General features: G+C 40.1%; 1 protein-coding gene across 6 annotated transcripts in view; it reads left to right on the forward strand.

Moving 5' to 3' along the window:
* The window catches only part of ARHGAP24 (Rho GTPase activating protein 24), a 701,900-nt gene extending 691,089 nt beyond the window's left edge, over positions 1-10,811 (forward strand). For all 6 annotated transcript variants that reach the window (XM_074323892.2, XM_019731289.3, XM_019731291.3 and 3 more), the window contains 2 exons: positions 1,129-2,206; positions 9,145-10,811. In XM_074323892.2, the coding sequence (XP_074179993.2) occupies positions 1,129-2,206; positions 9,145-9,388 (1,322 nt within the window). In that variant the 3' untranslated portion in view covers positions 9,389-10,811. The remainder of the gene's footprint in view (positions 1-1,128; positions 2,207-9,144) is intronic.
* The last annotated feature ends 11,201 nt before the right edge of the window (positions 10,812-22,012 follow it).

Consider the following 22,012-nt stretch of genomic DNA (forward strand, 5'->3'; position numbering starts at 1 on the left):
TCTTTTAAGCTTTTTGGTTAGCCTATTATTTGTCCCAACTGTTATCCACTGCTTCAGGCAGCCATGATGTTAAACAAAAGAGCCCCACATTATATTTAACAAGAGCCTATGAGAAAAATGCTGGTCCCACTGGTTAAATTCCTAGTTAGATAAAGTGAAGACGAGCCTTCTTAGTCTTCCAGGCAACCACTGAATAGGTCAAACAATAAAGTACTCTGGGAATGGAGCTGCAAAGGAGTTGTAACCCCTTATTCCAGGGGCTTCCAGGCTGCTGGTGACCACTGTGATTGTGGGATGTTGGTTTTCCAGGCAACTGCAAAGCTAGGGAGAAGATGATGGAACAGAAAAAGTTAAGACACCACAGAACTTACTGTTCTTACCGAGATTTAACAATTTTTCTTGAATAAGCACTCTCCAGATTGCAAAAAGCTTTTAGTTAATTTCCAGATTTCTGAAAATCATGATTCAGAACATTTTTGTCAGTTGCTTTTATGGAGGAGACTATTTTTGGAGGTCCTTATTACATTATTCTGGCTGATGTCACTTAAAATGCCCTGAAGCTTTGAATAGTGAACAAAAGTCACATGGAACTTTTGCTTGCTACATTAGAAAGACAGACCATACATCCATTAGAGAGTGTATTGGGTTCCACTTAGAGATGCCGCTAAAACGTCTTGATGGTTTGAGGCAGTTGTCAGATGACAGGTCACAATGACCTCCTTGTGAGGGAGATTTCTCGTAATTAAATGTCTAACCTGCAAGAAATGTTGTATAATGATTAAGAGCTTGATTTTGGGGCCAGCTAACTCTGGATTGAAGCCCTGAGTCTGCTCCTTAAGCTTTGTGACCTATTTACAGTACAAATATGATAATAACTACCTATTTTTAGATTCATTTTAAAATCCAACTAAACTAATAAAAGTAAAATGCTTGGTACAGTTCATGGCACATAGTAAATGCTCAAGAAATTTTAGCTTCTAGTGCTATTATCATTAAGAATATAGTTTAATACTGCTAATAATAATGCTGAATGTTCACCTGAATGTAGTTCTTTCAGAGTCACTTTCAAAATGGGAAATAAATCAAAACTACTTCACTCATACTACTTTGTTTTCTATGCAATTCCAGGCACTGTGGTGGTCCAGCAATTGATGTCAATGATGATTAGCAAACACGATCACCTTTTCCCCAAAGATGCAGAACTGCAAAGCAAGCCTCAAGACGGAGTGAGCAACAACAACAATGAAATTCAGAAGAAAGCCACCATGGGTCAGTTACAGAACAAAGAGAACAATAATACCAAGGACAGTCCTGGTAGGCAGTGCTCTTGGGATAAGTCCGAGTCGCCCCAGAGGAGCAGCATGGACAATGCATCCCCCACAGCTCTGTCAGGCAGCAAAAGCAACAGCCCAAGGAACAGCGTTCACAAGCTGGATGTCTCTAGGAGCCCCCCTCTTATGGTCAAAAAGAATCCCGCCTTCAATAAAGGCAGTGGAATTGTCACCAATGGGTCCTTCAGCAGCAGCAATGCAGAAGGTCTTGAGAAAACCCAAACCACTCCCAATGGGAGCTTACAGGCCAGAAGGACCTCTTCACTGAAGGGATCTGGTACCAAAATGGGCACCCACAGTGTACAGAATGGAACAGTGCGAATGGGCATTTTAAACACTGACATGCTTGGGAATCCCATGAACGGTCGCAGCATGAGCTGGCTGCCCAATGGCTATGTGACCCTGAGAGATAACAAGCAGAAAGAACAAGCAGGAGAGTCAGGCCAGCACCATAGGCTCTCTACCTATGATAACGTCCATCAACAGTTCTCCATGATGAACCTTGATGACAAACAGAGTGTTGACAGTGCCACCTGGTCCACTTCCTCCTGTGAAATCTCCCTTCCCGAGAATTCCAACTCTTGTCGCTCCTCCACCACCACCTGTCCGGAACAAGACTTTTATGGTGGGAACTTTGAGGACCCTGTTTTGGATGGGCCCCCACAGGACGATCTTTCCCACCCTGGGGACTATGAAAACAAAAGTGACCGGAGGAGTGTGGGAGGTCGAAGTAGTCGCGCCACCAGCAGCAGCGACAACAGTGAGACATTTGTGGGCAACAACACCAGCAACCACAGTGCACTGCACAGTTTAGTATCCAGCCTGAAACAGGAAATGACCAAACAGAAGATAGAGTATGAGTCCAAGATAAAGAGGTGAGAAAAATCTGGAGCTCATAACTACCAGAGAGGGTGCAACAGCCTCCTGCTGTGGGACAGGCTCATGGCTCATGCAGAGGGTTAAATGTGTTAGTGCCAGAGCTAGAACCCCAAGTTCAAGTCCTTGCTTCACCATTTGTAAGCTGTGGGACTTAGGGCAAATCCACTTTATCTCTAGGAGCCTTGGTTTCTTAAGGTGAAAAATTTACATACTAGTAGTATTTACCTCAAAAGCATGTGAGAAATCATTGAGCACTGTCCCTAGCACACAAGAGGTGCTCAATAATGCTGTCTTGTTATTAAATATATGGATTTGTGCTAGAGGGCTGGAAAGAAGGAAGCTCTGAGGGAATGGAGAATAGGGAGTCTGCTTTCACTGACAGGAAAAGGATGAGATGCAGGTAAAGAGAAGTTGTAGAAATAAACAGACCTTTTTATTATTATTATTCTTTCAATTGTTGAATCCTGAGAGAGTGTCTACTATCTGCCAAGCTCTGTTCCAGGATTCAGCGGTGAATAAAACAGACATACACTCTGCCTTCATGGAACCTGCTTTCATTGTACTGGAGAAGACAGATAAATGAGTAAAATAGATCTTACGTTAAGTATTATAAAAGACTGACGCAGGGAAGAGGAGTAAGACAGATTGGTGAGATGTAATTTTAAGCATAGGGCCTTATAGGAGGTTAAAGAGAAAGCTGTGCAGATACCTGGGGGAAGAGCAAGTGGAAATGCCATGAGATAAGATGCACAAGGAGCTCAGGGAGGAAACAGGCCAGGTGGCAGGGCCTTGGTGATCATTTTAAGTCTTTGGCTTTTACGCTGAAATTGGAATCCATGGAAGGTTTTGAGAAAAGTGATGGCAGAAGTGTATTTATATGGACAAGGGAAATTGTAGTCTTTTTTTAATTTAGTTTTTATTTTTTTATTGGGGAACAGTGTGTTTCTCCAGGGCCCATCAGCTTCAAGTCGTTGTCCTTCAATCTAGTTGTGGAGGGTGCAGCTCAGCTCCAAGTCCAGTCACCAGTTTCAATCTTTAGTTGCAGGGGGCATAGCCCACCATCCCATGTGGGAATTGAATTGACAACCTTGTTGTTAAGAGCTCGCGCTCTAATCAACTGAGCCATCCGGCCACGCTTCCGCAAGCTCAGCGGCAGCTGTTGTCTTCAATCTGGTTGTGAAGGGCTCAGCTCACTGGCCCATGTGGGAATCGAACCGTCAACCTTGTTGTTCAGAGCTCGCACTCTAACCAACTGAGCCATCTCCCCATCCTGGGAAATTGTAGTGTTAATGGGGAGCAAAAACTATGATTTATAAGGAACCAGCTATACTACAACCTAATTTATGTCACTTTATGTCTTTTCATAAGATGGCCAAGGTAGAAGTTGGCTTAGCAAGTTTTCCAGGTGTGGGGACAGAGTCCCAGAGAGCAGTTTCCAGGCTCTCAGCTTCACATAGAAAGGTGCTGGCTCGGGTAGTAGATGGTCATCAGCTGTGACTAGTTGGCCATCAACTGTTACCGGTCAGCCATTAGCCACTGATATAACTGCCGCGGCTAAGTTAGCAAAGTAGTGTAGTGGCGTGGTGGTGTGGCGGAGTGTGAATTGCGGATTGCAGAGAGGTGGACTGCAGCTAGCACGGCTGATTGCAGCTAGCAAGTGAGGTTGGTTGACAGAAAAGCGGACGGCAGGTTGTAGATCGTGAGGCTCCTGCTTCCTGTGTCTCCAACCCAACCGCCAGCGAGACTATAGTGGTATGACTCCCCTATCTGTGGCTCCGTGGGTGTTCCTTTTTGGCCTCACCATGTCCTGCATTCTTATGTGGGGAGCAGGACCAGAGACCCCGCATGACACCCCGCATGACACCCCGCATGACACCAGGGAAGCAACCCAGGCAAGATAAGGGGCACTGGTTGTGTGCTGTGTTCACAGTGCCCTGACTATCAGGTGTTTATGTGCTGGAGAGGCAGGAATACAGAGAATGGAGCGTAGGACTCACTAATACCGTCTTGTGCTGGAAACTTGAAAGTCACCATACCTGTGTTTCACCGAGGTCCCAGGACTGAAAAAAACTTATTTTTATGGTCTCCTTTCAGTGTAGTGTAAGAGAAAGAACACTGCACTCTCGAGTCAGGAGAAGGCATGGGGCCCAGTCAGCATGAGGGAGCCCACGTTGTGGTCTGGGTCCCAGGCTCAGGCTGTGTGCCCTGGTGGACCTCTTCCTGGACAGGTGTTCTCAGATCCTCATAGTTTGTGAACATCAGCATTTGTCCTGCTTTACCTGCTTCCATGGCTCCAAACACCACATGATTTTAAAAAAAGTATATATAAAGTTGACTTTATTGTACTGCTTCCCATCCATCCATTTAGCAATTATCCAGCCAAAAGATACGTATTTTCAAGAGCCATGGTAAAATAAGTATTGAATAAAATACTATTTACACATTAGGTTAAAACATTACTTTCTTAGAAAGTCGTTTTTTAAACTTTGCTGCATGAAACCTTGGTTTGAGTTTTTCTATATAGTGCTGAGTGACAGGAGGTTTAAATAAAAAGAAAAATGGTGCCATCATCTTATTAGGTTACTCTTCTTTCTGAATGTGATTTTTAGAACCACTGGCTACCAGAAGTCTGAATTGCTGCCAACACATGATGATAAATTAGCACTTAGCACTGGGAGGCAAGAGGTAACACCTGAAACTTGCATTAGGATAGGAAATAAGCTATCATTTCTGAATGGCTGCAGATGTATGCATTCACCGAGGAGAACATTGGTGATATAGTTCTGCTCTGAATCTATGGTGTATTTCAGAGACTTTGATAAAAGAATACAACTTCCTAATAGAGTGTCATCTCACTGGGCCCTCTCACTGTAGCATTCTGACCCACCTGACAGGCAGAGGGAGAGGTCCACAATAAAGTAGGCCCAAGGCGCCTACATGCCCAAGCCAGAGACATATAAGAGGTAACTGTTTTAGCTAATTTTTTATAATTCCCATTCAGAGTTATACATTTCTCTTTCAATTCCTTTTTAACTCTACCCACAAGTATGGAGGTTAGATAGATAGATCATACATACATGCATGCATACATACCTAAATAGCAAAATAGATGATAAATACTAGATAGATAATCTTTTACTTTGTTTATCAATTATTATTGTACATTTTTTTTTAGTCTCTAAACATGTGAGTTTAGTGTTCTTCCCCTTCCCCACCCCAGTTAATTCCTACCTTTATTATGTTGTGGTCAGAGAAATTTATTTTTATAATATCAACTATTTGGTCTGGTAAAAATTATTCTCCTATTGTTGGGTTGGGATTCTATATATGACCAAGAGTGTTAATCAAGCTGTTCAAATCTTTTACATTTCTCCTAATTTTTATCAGATGGATCTATAATTTCTGACAAAAATATCTTTAAATCTCCTAATTTTTGTGGATTTATCAATTTTTTTCTTTTAATTCTGCTATATTTTATATTGAAGAATTTGAGGCTATACTGCTAGGTGAATAAAAGTTCAGAATTATTTATATCTCCTCGATGAAATGATTATTTTATCATTGAGTAATAATACTTTTTGCCTAAAAATTTATTTTTTCTGATACTGATATTGCTATACCATTTTTATTTTGATTAGTAGCTTTCTATATCTTTCCCATTAACTTTCAAACTTTATGTTTATTATTATATATCTGAGAACTTACATATTTTCCAATTTTGAAATATTTTTATCCATCACTTTCCTGTTTATTTCATCTCCCATATTTTCTCTATTTTCTCTTTCTACAACCCTCATTAAAGTATATTGGACCTTCTTAATCAATTCTCCATCTCTGTTAACTTCTCTTTCTTATATCAGATTTCTATCGTTTTCATTTTGTGAGGCATTTTTGGTAATTTTTCTCAGATTTGTTTTACATTTTATTTCTTCTTCTTTAAAAATTTATTTTTAATTATAGTTGATATACAATATTATATTAGTTTCAGGTGTACAATAGTGATCCACAACATTTATATACCTTATGAAGTGATCACCACAGTAAATCTAGTAACGATTTGTCACTGTATATAGTTATTATAATATTATTGACTATATTCTTTTTGCTTTACATTACATCCCTGTGACTTATTTTATAACTGAAATTTTGTACTTTTTAATCCCCTTCCTCTTCTCCTATCCCCTGACTTACCTCCCCTCTGTCAACCATCAGTTTGTTCTCTGTGTCTATACATTTGTTTCTGTTTTGCTTTGTTCATTTGTTTTTTAGATTCCACATATAAGTGAAAACATACAGCATTTGTCTCTCTCTGTCTTATTTTGCCTAACAAAATATTCTGTAGGTCCATCCATGTTATTGCAAATGGCAAGATTTCATTCCTTTTTATGGCACAGTAATATTGCTTTGTACACGTATACCATATCTTTAGCCATTCATCTATAAGTAGACATCTGCATTGTTTCCATATCATGGCTATTGTAAACAATGCTGCAATGAACACAGGGGTGCATATGTTTTCAAATTACTGTTTTTGTTTTTCTTCAGATAAATACCCAAAAGTGAAATTGCTGTGTCATAGTTTTATTTTTAATTTTTTGAGGAATCTCCATACTGTTTCCCATAGTAGCTGCACCTAGTTTATAATTCTACCAACAGTGCACAAGTGTTCCTTTTCTTCCACATCCTCACCAATACTTTTTATTTGCTATCGTTTTGATACTAGCCTTTCTATAGGTGTGAGGTGATATATTATTGTGGTTTTGATTTGCATTTCTCTGATGATTAGTGATGTTGAGCATCTTTTCATGTGTCTATTAGCCATCTATACGTCTTTGGAGAAATGTCTATTCAGGTCCTCTGCCCACTTTTTAATTGGATTGTTTGTTTTTCTGGTGTTGAGTTGTATGAGTTCTTTATATAGTTTGGATAGTAACCCCTTATCAGATATATCATTTGCAAATATCTTCTCCCATTCAGTATGTTGCCTCTGATTCTTGTTGATGGCTTCCTTCACTCTGCAAAAGCTTTTAAGTTTGATGTATTCCCATTTGTTTATTTTGGTTTTTGTTGCCTTTGCCCAAGGAAACATATCCCAAAATATATTGCTAAAACTGATTTTTTTCTTCCACTGATTTAATTCTGACACTTCAATCAGCCTATGAGTAGAGTTTTTGTAGTCAATTTTTTATAAAGGTAATTGATGTTATAAGCTCTGAGTTGAATCACTTTCAACTTTCTGACACTCTTATGCTGGAGACCTCTTGTCACCCAGGGAGAAATAAAAATCTAGCTCTAGCCTCACAGACCTTTGTCTAGGACTCCTAATGTGCTTCCATTGACTGTCCTAAATTTTAGTTGCATCCTTGGTTATGGTACCTGAAGATGGTCTTTTATTTCTTTTAACCTTGGCTATGTATTTTAAAAACATTTTTATTATATTTTTCCAGCATCTTTCTGTGTTCACAGTAGGTAGGGTTCTTTCTGTATTCAATTCAGTCCATTAGATCTGTGGAAGTTTCATATAAGTGCCTGATACATACAAATGTGTGTATATATATATACATACATATACATATACATATACATATACATATATATATATATATATTTTTTTTTATATATTTTTTTTTTTAAGGACTGTATTCCTTGATATTTAAGCTTGAGTTTCTTTCAGGATTTTTAGTTCTAAAATAAATAGTTTTAGAAAGCAAAAGAGAATATATTGTAGAATAATTCTTGGTTGCAACCAGCACACTGCCAGGTTGTTATATAAAAATGTGATTATGTGATCAAAACATCCTTCTTGAATCCTAGTTACTTTCAAAAGGGCAGTAAATTTATTTTTAAGTGTTATTGTCATTATCTGGATGAAATGTCAAGAAACATTTAACTTATTTCGAAACAGAAAAATAATTGAGATTTTAGTTTGAAAACTGTTATTAAAATAATAAGATTTCTGAGAGGCACACATGTACTAGCCTTCCAAATTTCAGTGGTATGGTATATTCAAACATACCCTGGGGTCTTTAGCTCTGAAGAGGAGAAATTAAAAAGTCAACTATTAACCAAGATTCATCTTAAAATAAGCACGGGCTTAATACTCCTCTTTGAACAACAACAATAAATTATGTTTTGGAATTTAGTGATTATGAAGAAACTGTTTTCAAGGAACTTACCTCAAATTATACTATTATCCAAAAGAATATGGCTATCAATCTATAGATATATACATCTAGAGATCCTAAAATGTATTAACTTGGAAGGCAGTGAGACACAGATAACAGGTTACTTGGGTGGACTCCACTGTCACAAAATGTCAGGTGGATTACTTATTCAACACACGTCATCTCTACCTCCCTTGTCAGTGTAAGGTGTCTACTTTTCGTACCATTTTTATAAGATGGGACTCCATATATTCCAGAGAAGCCCATTCTTAGCAGTGGACTTTATCTAACAATGACATTTTCACTGTCATTATTTTGCCTCTGATAGAAAGCAAAAATGATTGCCCTTTTTGTTCCACCTTTATTGGGCTTTCTCCATTTCTTTTTGTTTTAATAAAGCCCAGTTTACATTTAATGATCCAGGAATCCTTGTGGTTTGAGCTGCCTCCCGCTCTGTCATTCTGTGCTACATGACGTTGGTTTCTGGCTTCTCTGTGCTTATATTTATACATTCATTATCAAATGACAGCTAAGTGCTTCCAAGAGAGGTCTCAAGGTCTTGTTAAAATGATAGTAAATTGTCTTAGCAAATAGAAAAAACAAAAACAAAAAACCTTTTAAATCATTGGACCTTGCCTCACTGATTTGAAAGGGCTCATTCCAATTTCCTAAGCATTTCAGAGACACAGTTTAAAGGATATTTGTATCCCTCTCATATTGCAAGTGAATAAAATCGTTTTCTCTTTTATTCCTCCCCTCGCCCTTTGTAGTTTAGAACAGCGAAACTTGACTTTGGAAACAGAAATGATGAGCCTCCACGATGAACTGGATCAAGAAAGGAAAAAGTTCACAATGATAGAAATCAAAATGCGAAATGCTGAGCGAGCAAAAGAAGATGCTGAGAAAAGAAACGACATGCTTCAGAAAGAAATGGAGCAGTTTTTTTCCACATTTGGGGAGCTGACAGTGGAACCCAGGAGAACCGAGAGAGGAAACACGATATGGATCCAGTGAGCCTGCTTTCTCCGGCGGTCTCCACTGAATCTGGGAAGGACTCTGGGGGTTCTGGTGGGAACATTACATGGGATCAGGTGGCTGGTCACCTGGCTGTACAGTGCTCTGATTGGTGAAGGAATATCATTTACAGACATGACCCATCCATATCTGCAATGTGTACCAAAGTTATATCATGTCCCATATGCTACTGTCAAGTGTTACAACTGGATATGTGTATAGAGAGTAGTTTTTAAAAAGTAAACTAAAAATGAGAAGCATATCTCAAGAATTATTTTATTGCAAGTCTTGTATTTAAAACGTTAAATCAATATGTTGTTGCAATTTAGCTTGCTTTCAAGCTTCACCCCTTGCACTTAACATAAGCTATTTTTGGCATTGTGTTATCATCAGCTTATTTTATAGATCAATATTTTTATTTCCCTTTTTGCTGAGGAAATGAAGATAAGCAGATATATAAAAATATATAAATATATATAAGATGAGTTATTAAAATCAAAAGAATACTTTGTGGCTGTGCTGTTTGTGCCAATAGACCTTACCATGACCAAAAAGAAAAATGTAAATAATTTTATGAAATATAGCAGAATTACCAGGAACCTTTGAACTGCTCTAAATTCTTCCTTTAACACTGCTCAGTTTTCTTTGTGAGATGATTTAACACAGACTGTGTAAGAAAATTCCCTTCTCAAGCCCCCTAGTCTGCCTTGCCAGTTCCACAGATGCATGTGTGCTATACAGGATGCACCTTAGAGGGGGAAAATGGGAAAGAAAAGCATTTAAGCGGTCATGCCTAGAGTTACTCTGTCCTTCTGGACTGAATCTGCAACTGCCCAGTGGTTACGGATCAATTCTTCTTGCCATGGGGAAGTTGGGAAACAATACTTGCTAAACCGCACCCACGTGAGCACCTGCCCTCCATGATGACCTCTCCGGGCAGTGAAAAGGTAGTCCTGTGTCCCTCTGGGTTAAACGGCTAGCGTATGTGCCACAGAGTGACATTTTTCTCTCACCTAGGCTGACTGTTCTGTTGTCATCTGGGACTCTCTCTGAATGACAGCGAGCAGGGTTATTCTGCAGCTAGAGAAAGGTGACGGAGGGAAAGGGGTCCAGAAAGAGGAGGAGACAAGTTTAGAAGAAATAAACTATTTTGCTTCTAGTTTTTACATTCTTGTTCCTCCCTGTTGAAAACATATCCATTCACAATAATCTTATAACATGAAAGCTTAAAGGTCCATTTTTGACAAACTTGTGAACATCACTAATGACACATCTCTAGAGAAGTTCAGGTCTCTGTGGGGGATACGGGGAGCCCCCTGTCAGGAAGATAATGCTTTTGAAAAGCCAAGCAGATAAAGTTTTCTCACGCTAGAACAAAAAAAGTCATAAAGGCATAATTGGAAATAAACACTACTTGAGTTTATGGGACTTGTGTTGTTTGAAGGTTCTATGTTTGTGTGTATTTATTTATGTTCGAGGCGAAGAGTAGTCTCGACAGCATTTATTCCTGTCACTGCGCTGCTTTTGTTCACATCGTTTCACTGAGCAACCGTACGTGATTCTTTGGTGTCAACCAATAGCTACGGAGCGATACCTTCTCTATCTTTAGCTCCCTTTTCTCTATCTTTCTAGTCCTTTAACCAGATACTGCCACCTGGATATCCTATAAATATTTCAAATTCAAAATGTGCAAAATTGATTTCAATAACTCTCTCCCTCTGCCTTTTTATCTTTTCCCAGTTAACGAAAACTTCAGATGCATCCAGGGTGCTGTGTGATGCAATAGGGAAAAACAAAGGCTGTGCAGTCAAACTGCCTGTATTCAAGTTTTCTATACTGTGAGGTCTGTTACTGAATCTTCCATGCATCACCTTTTTCATTTGTAAAATAGAAATCCTAAAAATACTACTCTCCTGGAATTGCTATACGGTTTCAGTAAGGCAGCTGTGTTAAGGCTGAGCACAGCACCTGGTAAACAAGGATTCCATGAATGTCAGTTCTTATTTTCTCCGCTCTCTGCACTTTTAATTCACTCACCATTACTATGTATACCACCCATCTTCACCTTTGTAATCAGCTCTCCTGTATCAGTTTCTCCTCATCTTTTGATGAAAGCATCTTACCTAGTCCCTTTTGTTCTAGTATCTCTCTTCTACCTTCATCTTTTGCCAGCTGCCATGTGACCATACCGTGGCCTTGCTATTAACATTTGACGGCTCTCAGAGAGTAATGCCCTTCACACAACGTGTTAGACAATGACCTGCGGTGTCAGTCTCATTGCCTGCCACTTCCCTCACACCTGCCATGCCATTTCACGCCTCTGGAACTTGCCACTTGCTATTGCTGTGTCCATCTTGAAGGCCTTCCTTCAGTCTGGCACAATCTATCTTTTTATAAGAGACAAATTAAATGTCACCTCCCCTATAAATCTTCCTAGGATCTCAATGCAGTACATTACCCTTTATGATCCTAATTTGCATATATCTCTTTTAGCCTTTCCCACATGTGATTATGTTCTTCAGCAAATAAGAAGCACTTTAGGAAGCAGCATGGTAAAATGGAAATTGCAGGAAACTGGGAGCCTGACAGACTAAGACAGGAATCTCACCATGCCTTAGGCAAGATGCACAGCAATGAGAAGTCTCATAACCATTCTGAGCCTGTTTTTTCATCTGTAAAGTGGAGAGATTAACTCCTCCAAAGTAGGGATGTTGTAATCCTTAAAGGTGATGTGTAAAGTGCCTTTCCCAGTGCCTGCCACTTGGCTTCATTGATAGCTCTACTGTTCAATGGAGATTCTTAAGATACCAGACTGTATCTTATTGATCTTAAATCCCTCCGCCTCCACTCTTTATGCCATAGAGCGCCAGCAGGAAGAGTTAGCAATAAATTTGCTCTTTGATTTATAAGGGATGCTGTTATTAATTTTGATTATCAATTTTGGCATTGATGACCTCCAGTCGATGGATACTATGAACAGCTTGCCCATCTGGGTTTCTATTAGTTCTTCTAATGCAGCTAAAAGTCTAGAAGGTATCAACAGTAAAGTCACATAAGCATAAACTGGAAATAAGGAGTTAAGTAGTATCAAGAGTTCATTTGCTACATCCTGTATGCACTTCTTTAAAACTATTTAAGTAACTACAATGTTTCTTAAATTATGAGCTCAGAAGAAAGGATTTGCTACAACTGTTGAGTCTATAATATTGGGTTTACTAGTCAAACTATATGGCTGGGTGTTCTTTAGAGAACATAGAATTGCCTATGACATCAGGCCAACTGAAGTGTAGCTTTTATACGTAATTTTATTATGAAACAACTAAAAACTCCAAGTAGAATTTAAATAATGTGATTCCTGCTTATTTTTATTTATTCATAAGCTGAATCGTCTTTTTTAAAAAAAAACACAGATTTTTCCCAGGTAGGATAGTTTAAATCACTGATATAATTATCTCACCATGGAAATTCAGGAGAGTATTAAAGACTGTGATGCCAGCCACAAGCCCCAGAGTTCCTTACACTGCAGAGCTGCACCCTGGTTAGAGTAACATCAAAGAAAAAAAGATGCATAAGCTTTTGTATTCAGAGACCTGGATTCAAATCCCAGCTCCTCCAATTTGTAGCTATGTCAATTTGAGAAAACTTACATAGTATTTGTACGCCTTAATTTGTTTTTCTGTAAAATAGGGTAATAATAGTGTCTTTTCCTCATTGGAATTTTTTTTTTTTTTTTTTTTTTTTTTTTTGAGAAATAAGATGCGTGGTGTGATTAGCACAGTACCTGGCATATAATGTGTGTTCAATAAATGGTAGCTGTCAGCCCCCAAATTACTTGTAGTGAAAGTGTGTTTAAACTTCTAAAGAACATAACAGGGCTCTGGCTTCCAGAATTTGGCCAACAGTGAAAGAGTAGCATTGTCACCAGGTAAAGGTATAATTATGCCCTGTCTCAGGTACTCTAATTTTATCTTTGCCCAGATAATCTGCCAGAGATTGATGGCAACGAAGAAGCAACCCACAGCATCCTTCCTATTCTGAGACAATACAGCTACATCCGTGATGAGAATAATGTATAAAGAACTACCTGTAAGGGCCCTGCATCAACTCTGTCCCTGTGGACACTGAAAAAGATGTTGGGTTTTACAGACACTGAGTAACATACGAGGTCTGACAATTAAGTTCGTGAACTCATCCTGCAAAAAGTGCCACATACCTCATTGCTGAATATCACTACAGTCACCTTTGAAGTAGTCCCCTTGGGAAGCTATGCACCAATGCCAGCACCTAGTCTACCCTTCAAAGCAATTTTGGAACTGTTTTTCTGGAATCAGAGCTGTCGTATTAACTTGATGACCTGAATGTCATCAAAATGTCTTCCTTTCAATATTTCCTTTATTTTTGGTAAAGAAAGAAGTCATTGGGGGCCAGATCAGGTGAGTAGGGAGGGTGTTCCAATACAGTTATTTGTTTACTGGTTAAAAACTCCCTCACAGACAGTGCCATATGAGCTGGTGCATTGTCATGATGCAAGAGCCATGAATTGTTTGTGAAAAGTTCGGGTCGTTTTCACCTTTTTCATGCAGCCTTTTCAACATTTCAAAATAGTAAACTTGGTTAACTATTTGTCCAGATGGTCCAAATTAATAATGAATAGTCCCTCTGATATCAAAAAAGGTTAGCAACACCATTGCAGCAAGTTCGCGAACTTAATTGTCAGACTTCGTGTAATGAATAGTCCAAGGATACAGACTAGGAAACATGTCTGGACTCACAGTGGTACCACCATTAGTGAATGCTGACTGAAGGCCTCCACATGCCAAACCAACACTAGGCTAGGTGCCCTCAGATGCCCCATTTACAATACTAATCACCACATATGGTGACAAACAATGAAAGTAATTAAGAGAGCACAAACGCGAGGCTAGGTGTCCTGCAGGATCTCTAGTACCGCTCTAGCACAAGAACGCAGGCTATGGTGAGGCCAAAAAGGAATACCCATGGAGCCATAGATAGGGGAGTCATACCACCATAGTCTCGCTGGCAGCTGGGTTGGAGACACAGGAAGCAGGAGCCACAGGATCCTGAATCTGCCTTCCACTTCTCTGCCAACCCACCAACCAACATAGCAACGGCAGTTATATCAGTGGCTAATGGCTAACTGGTTACAGCTGATGGCCAACTAGTCACAGCTGATGGCCATCTACTACCTGAGTCAGCACCTTTCCACCTGAGGCCGAGAGCCTGGAAACTACTCTCTGGGGCTCTGTCTCCACACTGAGAAAGGCAGTGCAGAGCCATGACTATGATGTGAGTCCTGAAGGATGAGCAGGAAGTTGTCAGACAGGGTGTCCGTTTGGGCTCAGGGCCTCTGCCATGCAGGGTCTGTGGTCCCACTCCCCGCATAAGAACGCAGGATATGGTGAGGCCAAAAGAGAACACCCACGGAGCCATAGATAGGGGAGTCATACCACTATAGTCTCACTGGCGGCTGGGTTGGAGAAACAGGAAACAGGAGCCACACAATTCTCAACCCTCATTGCTCTGCTTGCAGGCTCAGCCACCATCTTCTTGCTAGCCCCCCATTTTTTCTGCTAGCGTAGCCACAGCAGTTATATTAGTGGCCAATGGCTCACTGGTTACAGCTGATGGCCAACTAGCCACAGATGATGGCCATGCAATCACAGTTGATGGCCATTTACTACCTGAGCCAGCACCTTTCTATGTGAGGCCGAGAGCCTGGAAACTGCTTTCTGGGGCTCTGTCCTCACAGAGGCCCTCAATGTACTACCTATTCTTGTGAAAACACCGTGTGTATCCCAGCCCTCTCCTCTCTCAACAAAAATTCCCCACCTCCTCATGAGTCATTAGAATTGATTATGTACCACACCAAAGTAATCCCCAGGGTTGTGCCTGCCTACCTTCATCCTTGAGTGCCTATTGCCCAAATAGTCCAAATCCCTGTATCATTTGCCCTCACCCCCATAGTGTATCCCCATATTGCTCAGCATATTTCCTCATTTGCGTTGAATTTTGATCCCCTCTCCACTCCTCCAACCTTTCCATTATACCTTCGAGATCTTCCAGATGTCATCATCCTCCCCCAAATCTTCTCTAAGACCTCCTGACGACATCACTCTCCTTGCAGCTCTCTCAAGGACAGCTCTTTTGCTTGCTACAACCTGCATGTTATTCGCCCAAAGGAGAGAGGGGTCTTGCTTTGCTCTGTACTGAAACTTCCAGATCTTTGCTCCTCCCTCCTGATAACCTCCTTGGAAGCACGTGTCACATGACCAAGTATTTTAGCACCTAATCAAATGCTTTATTTCTCTCACCACTACTTATACACCATCCACCAACGTGGCCACTCAGCTCCTTGACCTGCTCATTTCCAAAATCTTGTTCTCACTCTGTCCAAACATCAGCCCGCCATGCCCAGCTGTACCTTACACCCTATCTTTACCAATAACTGCACCATCACCAAAATTTCCATTTCAAGCATCCAGTCTCTGGTTATCACCTCTTCTCCCACTGGGACAATTCTTGGATACTCCGAAGCATCTCTAACTAACATCTTTGCTAACTTTTCACTGACTGTGAGCCCTCTCTTGCCACTGTTTCTCTCCTTGACCAGCTTAGCATTTGTGGTTCCTCGTCATAATTATTGTCTTGTTTCTAATCTCAAATCCCTTCATCTTCTTTTCCTCCACTGTACTTATCTGAAAAACAAACAAACAAACAAAATCAACCTCAACATTAGCTACATTCAATTTCTGCTTACTCCTAACCTGCACGTAAGAAGCTAAATATGGCTGGAGAGCAAAAGACCGCCATGTTGACTTGTCTCACATTATATTTATATAAATGTGGCTCACATGGCTCTCATCACTGTTGAATAATTATCTTCACATTTTCCAAAGTAAATTTCACACTTCTCTTCTCAAACCTACATAAACCCTTCCCCTCCTCATCATCGGATAACCTTACTTCTGTCTTTACTGAGAAAAACGTATCAGAAAAGTGTGTCCTTATGTTCCACCATCATATCTACAAACTATCTCCATCTGTCCTGGACCCCCCACCTTGCCTCCTGCTTCGCTGCGCAGCCTGCTCCAATCAGACTAGCTGCTCTGCTCATGTACTGGACCTTGTCCCTCTGGACTTTTCAAGTACATTGCGCCTTCAAATAAATATTCGTTCTCTCTCACATTACCAATTTTCCTCTTTCTATGTTAGTTCCATCAACATATACCCATGTTGTAATAGCTTTTTAAAAATCTTTTCTTCGTCTCATATTTATTTCCAATTTCTACATCATTCTTCAGCCTCACTTTTTAGAAAAATAAAAATTTTCTGTACTTGTTTCTAATTCCTCACCTCCTATTTTCTCTTTTTTATGCCCCCTTCTTCTGCCTCCCCCCTCACTCTGTTTCAAGCCATTGTTTCTCAGTCTAGTTGTGTAGCACGCAGCTCCCATGGCAGCACACAGCAGCCAACAGCAGCGGACAGCAGCTTACCCCAGCCCAGCTCCAAGGAGAGCTGTTATTCACAATCTTAGCTGGAGAGGGCGCAGCTCACTGGTCCATGAGAGAATCCAACCGGCAACCTTGGTGTTAGGAGCACGGCTCTCCAACCACCTGAGCCACTGGGCCAGCCCCCCCTTTTCTTTTGAACTCATTCGAGTCATGCTTTCTTGCCAATCCTGTAGAAAAATTGTTCTAGTCATGGTCAGAAAAGACCATCACAAAGTCAAGTCCAATGTCTTGTCCCGGTCTTACTGAGCCACAAAGCAGTAGCATTGTCCCAGTTGCAGATTCCCTCGTTTCAGAAATACTTTATTTACTTGGCTTCTAGGAAAGCACACTCTCCTGGCTTTTTCTCTATCTCACTGGACATTTGTGGGGACAGAGTCCCAGAGAGCAGTTTCCAGGCTCTCAGCCTCATGTGGAAAGGTGCTGGCTCGGGTAGTACATGGCCGTCAGCTGTGACTGGTTGGCCATCCGCTATAACCAGTTAGCCAACTGAACTGGCTGGTTGGTTGGCAGAGAAGCTGGCAGATTGCAGATCATGTGAATCCTACTTCCTGTGACTCCCCATCTATGGCTCCGTTGGTGTTCCTTTTTGGCCTCACCATGACCTGTGTTCTTATGCGGGGAGCAGGACCAGAGACCCTGCATGACATGCCACGTGACAACATTCTTTAGAACACTTGCCTGTTTTCTGACTTATATGTTGGAGTGAGAAGTACCTCCTTTTCGGACTTCTTTATTCAGTACATTCAGTCCCTTGGTGGTCTCATACAGTAATACAGTCTTACGTTTGTTTGTACTTTGCTTGGGTGATTCCCTCTCCTTCTTCTGCCTCCTCTCTCCACTCTGGTTCAAGCCGTTGTTTATCAGTCTAGATGTGTAGGACACAGCTCCCTGTCCCATGCTGATATTATGAGTCTTCTGCTCCCCTCGGCTGAGGCAGTCGGTCACCAGTCATCGGTCAGCTGCTCGCAGCAGCTCACAGCGAGCCTCTCATGCTGGCCACTGGCCGCTCATGGCAGCACACAGCAGCCCACAGCAGCCCATGGCAGCACACAGCAGCAAACAGCAGCTCATGCTGGCTGCCGGCCACTCACGCTGGCCACTGGACGCTCATGGATACTCATGTAGCCTGCGGCAGCCCACCCCAACCTCTGGCTGCTCACAGGGACAGCTGTTCTTCACAATCTTAGCTGTAGAGGGAGCAGCTCACTGGCCCCAGGTGGGAATTGAACCGGCAGCCTTCAGCGTTAGGAGCACGGCGCTCCACTGGGCCAGCCATCTTACGGTTTTAAATAATACTTATAACCTGATTACTCTCACATTTTTCAACCCATCTTTTCCCTTAAGCCTAGTAGATACTTTTGCTACTTCACTTGTATATCTAATAAACTCCTCCAACTGACATTTCCATAAAAAGCATGACTTTCTTCTGAAATCAGCTCCAAACCCATTGTTCACCATCTCAGTCAACTGCAGCATCATTTACCTTGTGGTGTGTGTGTGTGTGTGTGGGTGTGTGTGTGTGTGTGTGTGTATATATATATATATATATATATATATATATATATATATATATATATATATATATTAATCTGGAGTCATCCCTGACCTTTTTCTTTTTCTTTCTTATCACATATCAATTCATTGGCAAACCTTGTCCTTCACAATCTATCTTTATTATATTCTGAATCCAACCCCTCCAACCCCTTCTCAACACCTCCACTTCCTAGTCCAAGCTCCATCACATCTTTCTACTGTTATACCCTCCAATGGACTCTATGTTTCCATTCTTACCTTTCTTCCTAACCCTTTCTCCCCACCCAGCAGCTAGAGGGCTCCTTTTAAAAAGAAAATTTAAATTATGTAAGTGTCCTGCTCAAATCTATCCATCACCTTCCCATATTTAGAATAAAATCCCCGGATCTTGACATGCTCTGACGCCTGTCTATGCCTCCAATTTCCTTTACTATCACACTTTCTCTTGTTCGTTCTTCGTCATCCACGTGACTCTTTGCCATTCCCACATACAAGCAAGTTCTTACTCCGGGGCCTTTGCACCTGCTTTTCCCTCAGTCTGAAACACTTTTCCCTCGTGTGGCTCACTCCCTTACTTTGTTTGGTCTCTGCTCAAATATCACCTCTTCGGAGAGGCCTGACCTGACTGCTTTGTCTAAATGGCACCCTTATTATAACTTATCCTTTTAACCTGCTTTGTCTGCATAGTGTTCCCATCACCTCACTCCCCCATTAGAATGGAGATAGGATGTAGAACACACGGAGGCACAAAGTTTGCCTGGATTCGTCACAGCTCTGTGTGCCCATGACAGTCACTGGACAGTTGAAGTGCTCAATCTATACTTGTGGCATGAATCGAAGAGTGAATGTTCACAGCTCAATGTCAAATTTCTGTTTTAGACATTCAGGGATGTTCTGAGTTGGATCTTTTAGTAGAAACTAATAAATGACTACATTCTACCTTACGTTATTTTAGGGCTCCAACCATCATCATCCACAGGCTAAATACATTTTAGAGGCTTTTTGTTTGTTTGTTTGGTTTTTAAATCTTCATATGAAAGTGTCACTGCAGAGAGACTCCAGGATCCATTGTGATGTTATTTGCTGATTTGGAGATTGTGATGCCGGAAATATGAGCCTCAAATTCAGTATCCAGGCCCAATAGCTCTCAGAGGAAATATATATCAAAGTAAACTTTGTGTAATGCAGAAAGAAACATTCATACTGTTTTGTTGTGGCTGCTATTGTTGTTTAGCCTCTGAACTTTTACCTATTTTTGTCTAGGCTATAGATATCGTTAAGTCAATGATAAGATCTTAATATGTCATTACATTTCTCCCTTTATCCGGAGACTGACATATTTTTAAAACAGACCAAAAAGTAGCAGTCTACCTTTTAATTAAATGAACAAGAGTGAAGACACATATATTTCCTTATTGAGTTAACGTAGGCCGACTTGTATTTTTCATCTCCGTGCTGTTTTTTTAAAAATAAAATTGTAAAAATGATTTTGTCCCCTCTGATGTCATGAAAAATATCCAAAATTATCATATATCAATTCATTAAGTACATTTACATCTAATTAGACAAAATGACAACATTGAAGGAAGATTTCTTGTTTCATTCATTTACCGGAATAATGAAAATGGACTCATTCAAGTCACACCACTAATTCCAACACATCATTATTAGTTTACAAAGTAAATAAGTGAGATAAAGATGTTTTGCTTTAACCACTTATTTTTAAACTGAAAGATTTATTTACTTGGAAGCTTAAAGGATGAGGCCTATTCTGTATTTATCGTTTACCTAGGACACATGGATTGATGCTCAATAAATATCTTTGAAGTGATGAATGTAGTACTTAATGTAGCTCAGAAGTTAAACTAGAAATTCAGAGCAATCTTCTTACAGCTTGATTTGCACCAAATCCAAGTTTGCAATATATTAACATTAAGGGAAAAGCCATTGTTTTTTAGAATTCTTCCTTTTATAAAAGAAATACTTTAATATTACTAGTTCCTTTCACCCACATAAAATACTCATATATTTGGGTTATAAAGTTGATTTTTTGTAAGAGTGTTCATAGATAATATTTTCACCAATGTGAATGTAAAAGTGTTAATGGAAGGCAAAGTATGTGTGAGACACTTTTCTAAGCCAAGTGTGGAGAGTTTTTTTAAATGAATAACTTTTTGCACTTGCTTTTAAGTTACAAACAATCTGGACTATTGAATAAAGAGAAAGATTCCAGACAAGATCCAGGGAATGACAGTACCGGAAGTTCAGAAACAAGGAAATGAAGCCGGCCACCCACTCCTTGGAGTGAAACTTGAATTTTCTAAATTGCATTTCAGACTTATTTTCTGTTGGGTTTTATACCAGGATAAGCATGTCTTTAAAGCAAGAAATATGTGACATAGAGAGGGTGAGAAATTCCTAAGGGGCAGTTGACTCCCATTTGTGTGTGTATCATCATATTTCGTGTGTTTGAGAAATGTACATTTCTACAGCTTGTTTTCACTAGCTAAATCAGAACACAAGGATCTAAAAGACTGAGCAGATGGAATTCAGTCTGCAGCTGAGAGATGACTTGCTACATACAGTGGTCTTTGACATAAAGTGATCTGAGATGGTGGAACGGTTTTCAGTGTGTTTCACTACTTGCAAATATCTTCCAGGCATGCCTTTCAAAACCCTTGGAGGAAAGGCCCATTACAAGTACAAAATACCATTCTGATGAATTGGTAATGTGAAAACCTGCTACCTTGGGTACAACCGGGTGTAGTTACTGAGCAAACAGAATCATCCTTCTAGCTTGGTTGTTACATAAGTATCTAGAAGAAAGGTAGTTTCAAGACCCCTTTCTTCTCCTCACTGCAAACTGAATCAAAATTTCCCAAATATTTGGTAACTTTTTATGGTACCTGGTAACACCTTCGGACCCTTTCTCTCCATGAGCTATCTTGTGGAATGCAACCTCCCTTAATATTGTGGATATTTTCAGGTATTTACTTGACTATTTTTACACTTTATTAAAAGAGAGTAAAGATCCATGGCTGAAATTAGAATAGAAGCTATGCCAGATAACAAAGGCTTTTGGTTTCTACTTTCCTTATAAATAAAAGGATAAATTGTGTTAACTCAAAAGAATAGGTATGTTCATATTTCAGATTTTCTAATAGTTCATTGGTTAAATAAAATGTTTTATTTACAGAAATAGAAGGGGCATTCCTTGACATTATGCAGACACTTCCAGCTAAACTAACACAAGTTTGGTGACCTCCTTATCAAGCTGCAAAATCACATATATTTTTTAATTCACCAAGGAGCTTGAGATACGATGGTTGGCTCCCATGTAGACAAAAAGACCTTTTACCTTTGCTCTTGGGTAATAATCAAACTGATTAAAAATCCTGATAAATTAAATGAGGGTATTCAACCCTGTTCTATTCACCTAATGCTCCCAGAAAATGATTTTTTTTCCCTTCACTGATTCTATACCTTAAAGGAAACTTGATGAATTACAGATATACAACTAGTATCCCCAGAGAAAAACGAAGGTCATTTTTTAGAGGAA

This window comes from Rhinolophus sinicus, chromosome 1 (genome assembly GCF_057876585.1).
Source record: "Rhinolophus sinicus isolate RSI-liver-muscle chromosome 1, RSI-T2T, whole genome shotgun sequence".
In the NCBI taxonomy this organism is placed as follows: Eukaryota; Metazoa; Chordata; class Mammalia; order Chiroptera; family Rhinolophidae; genus Rhinolophus; species Rhinolophus sinicus.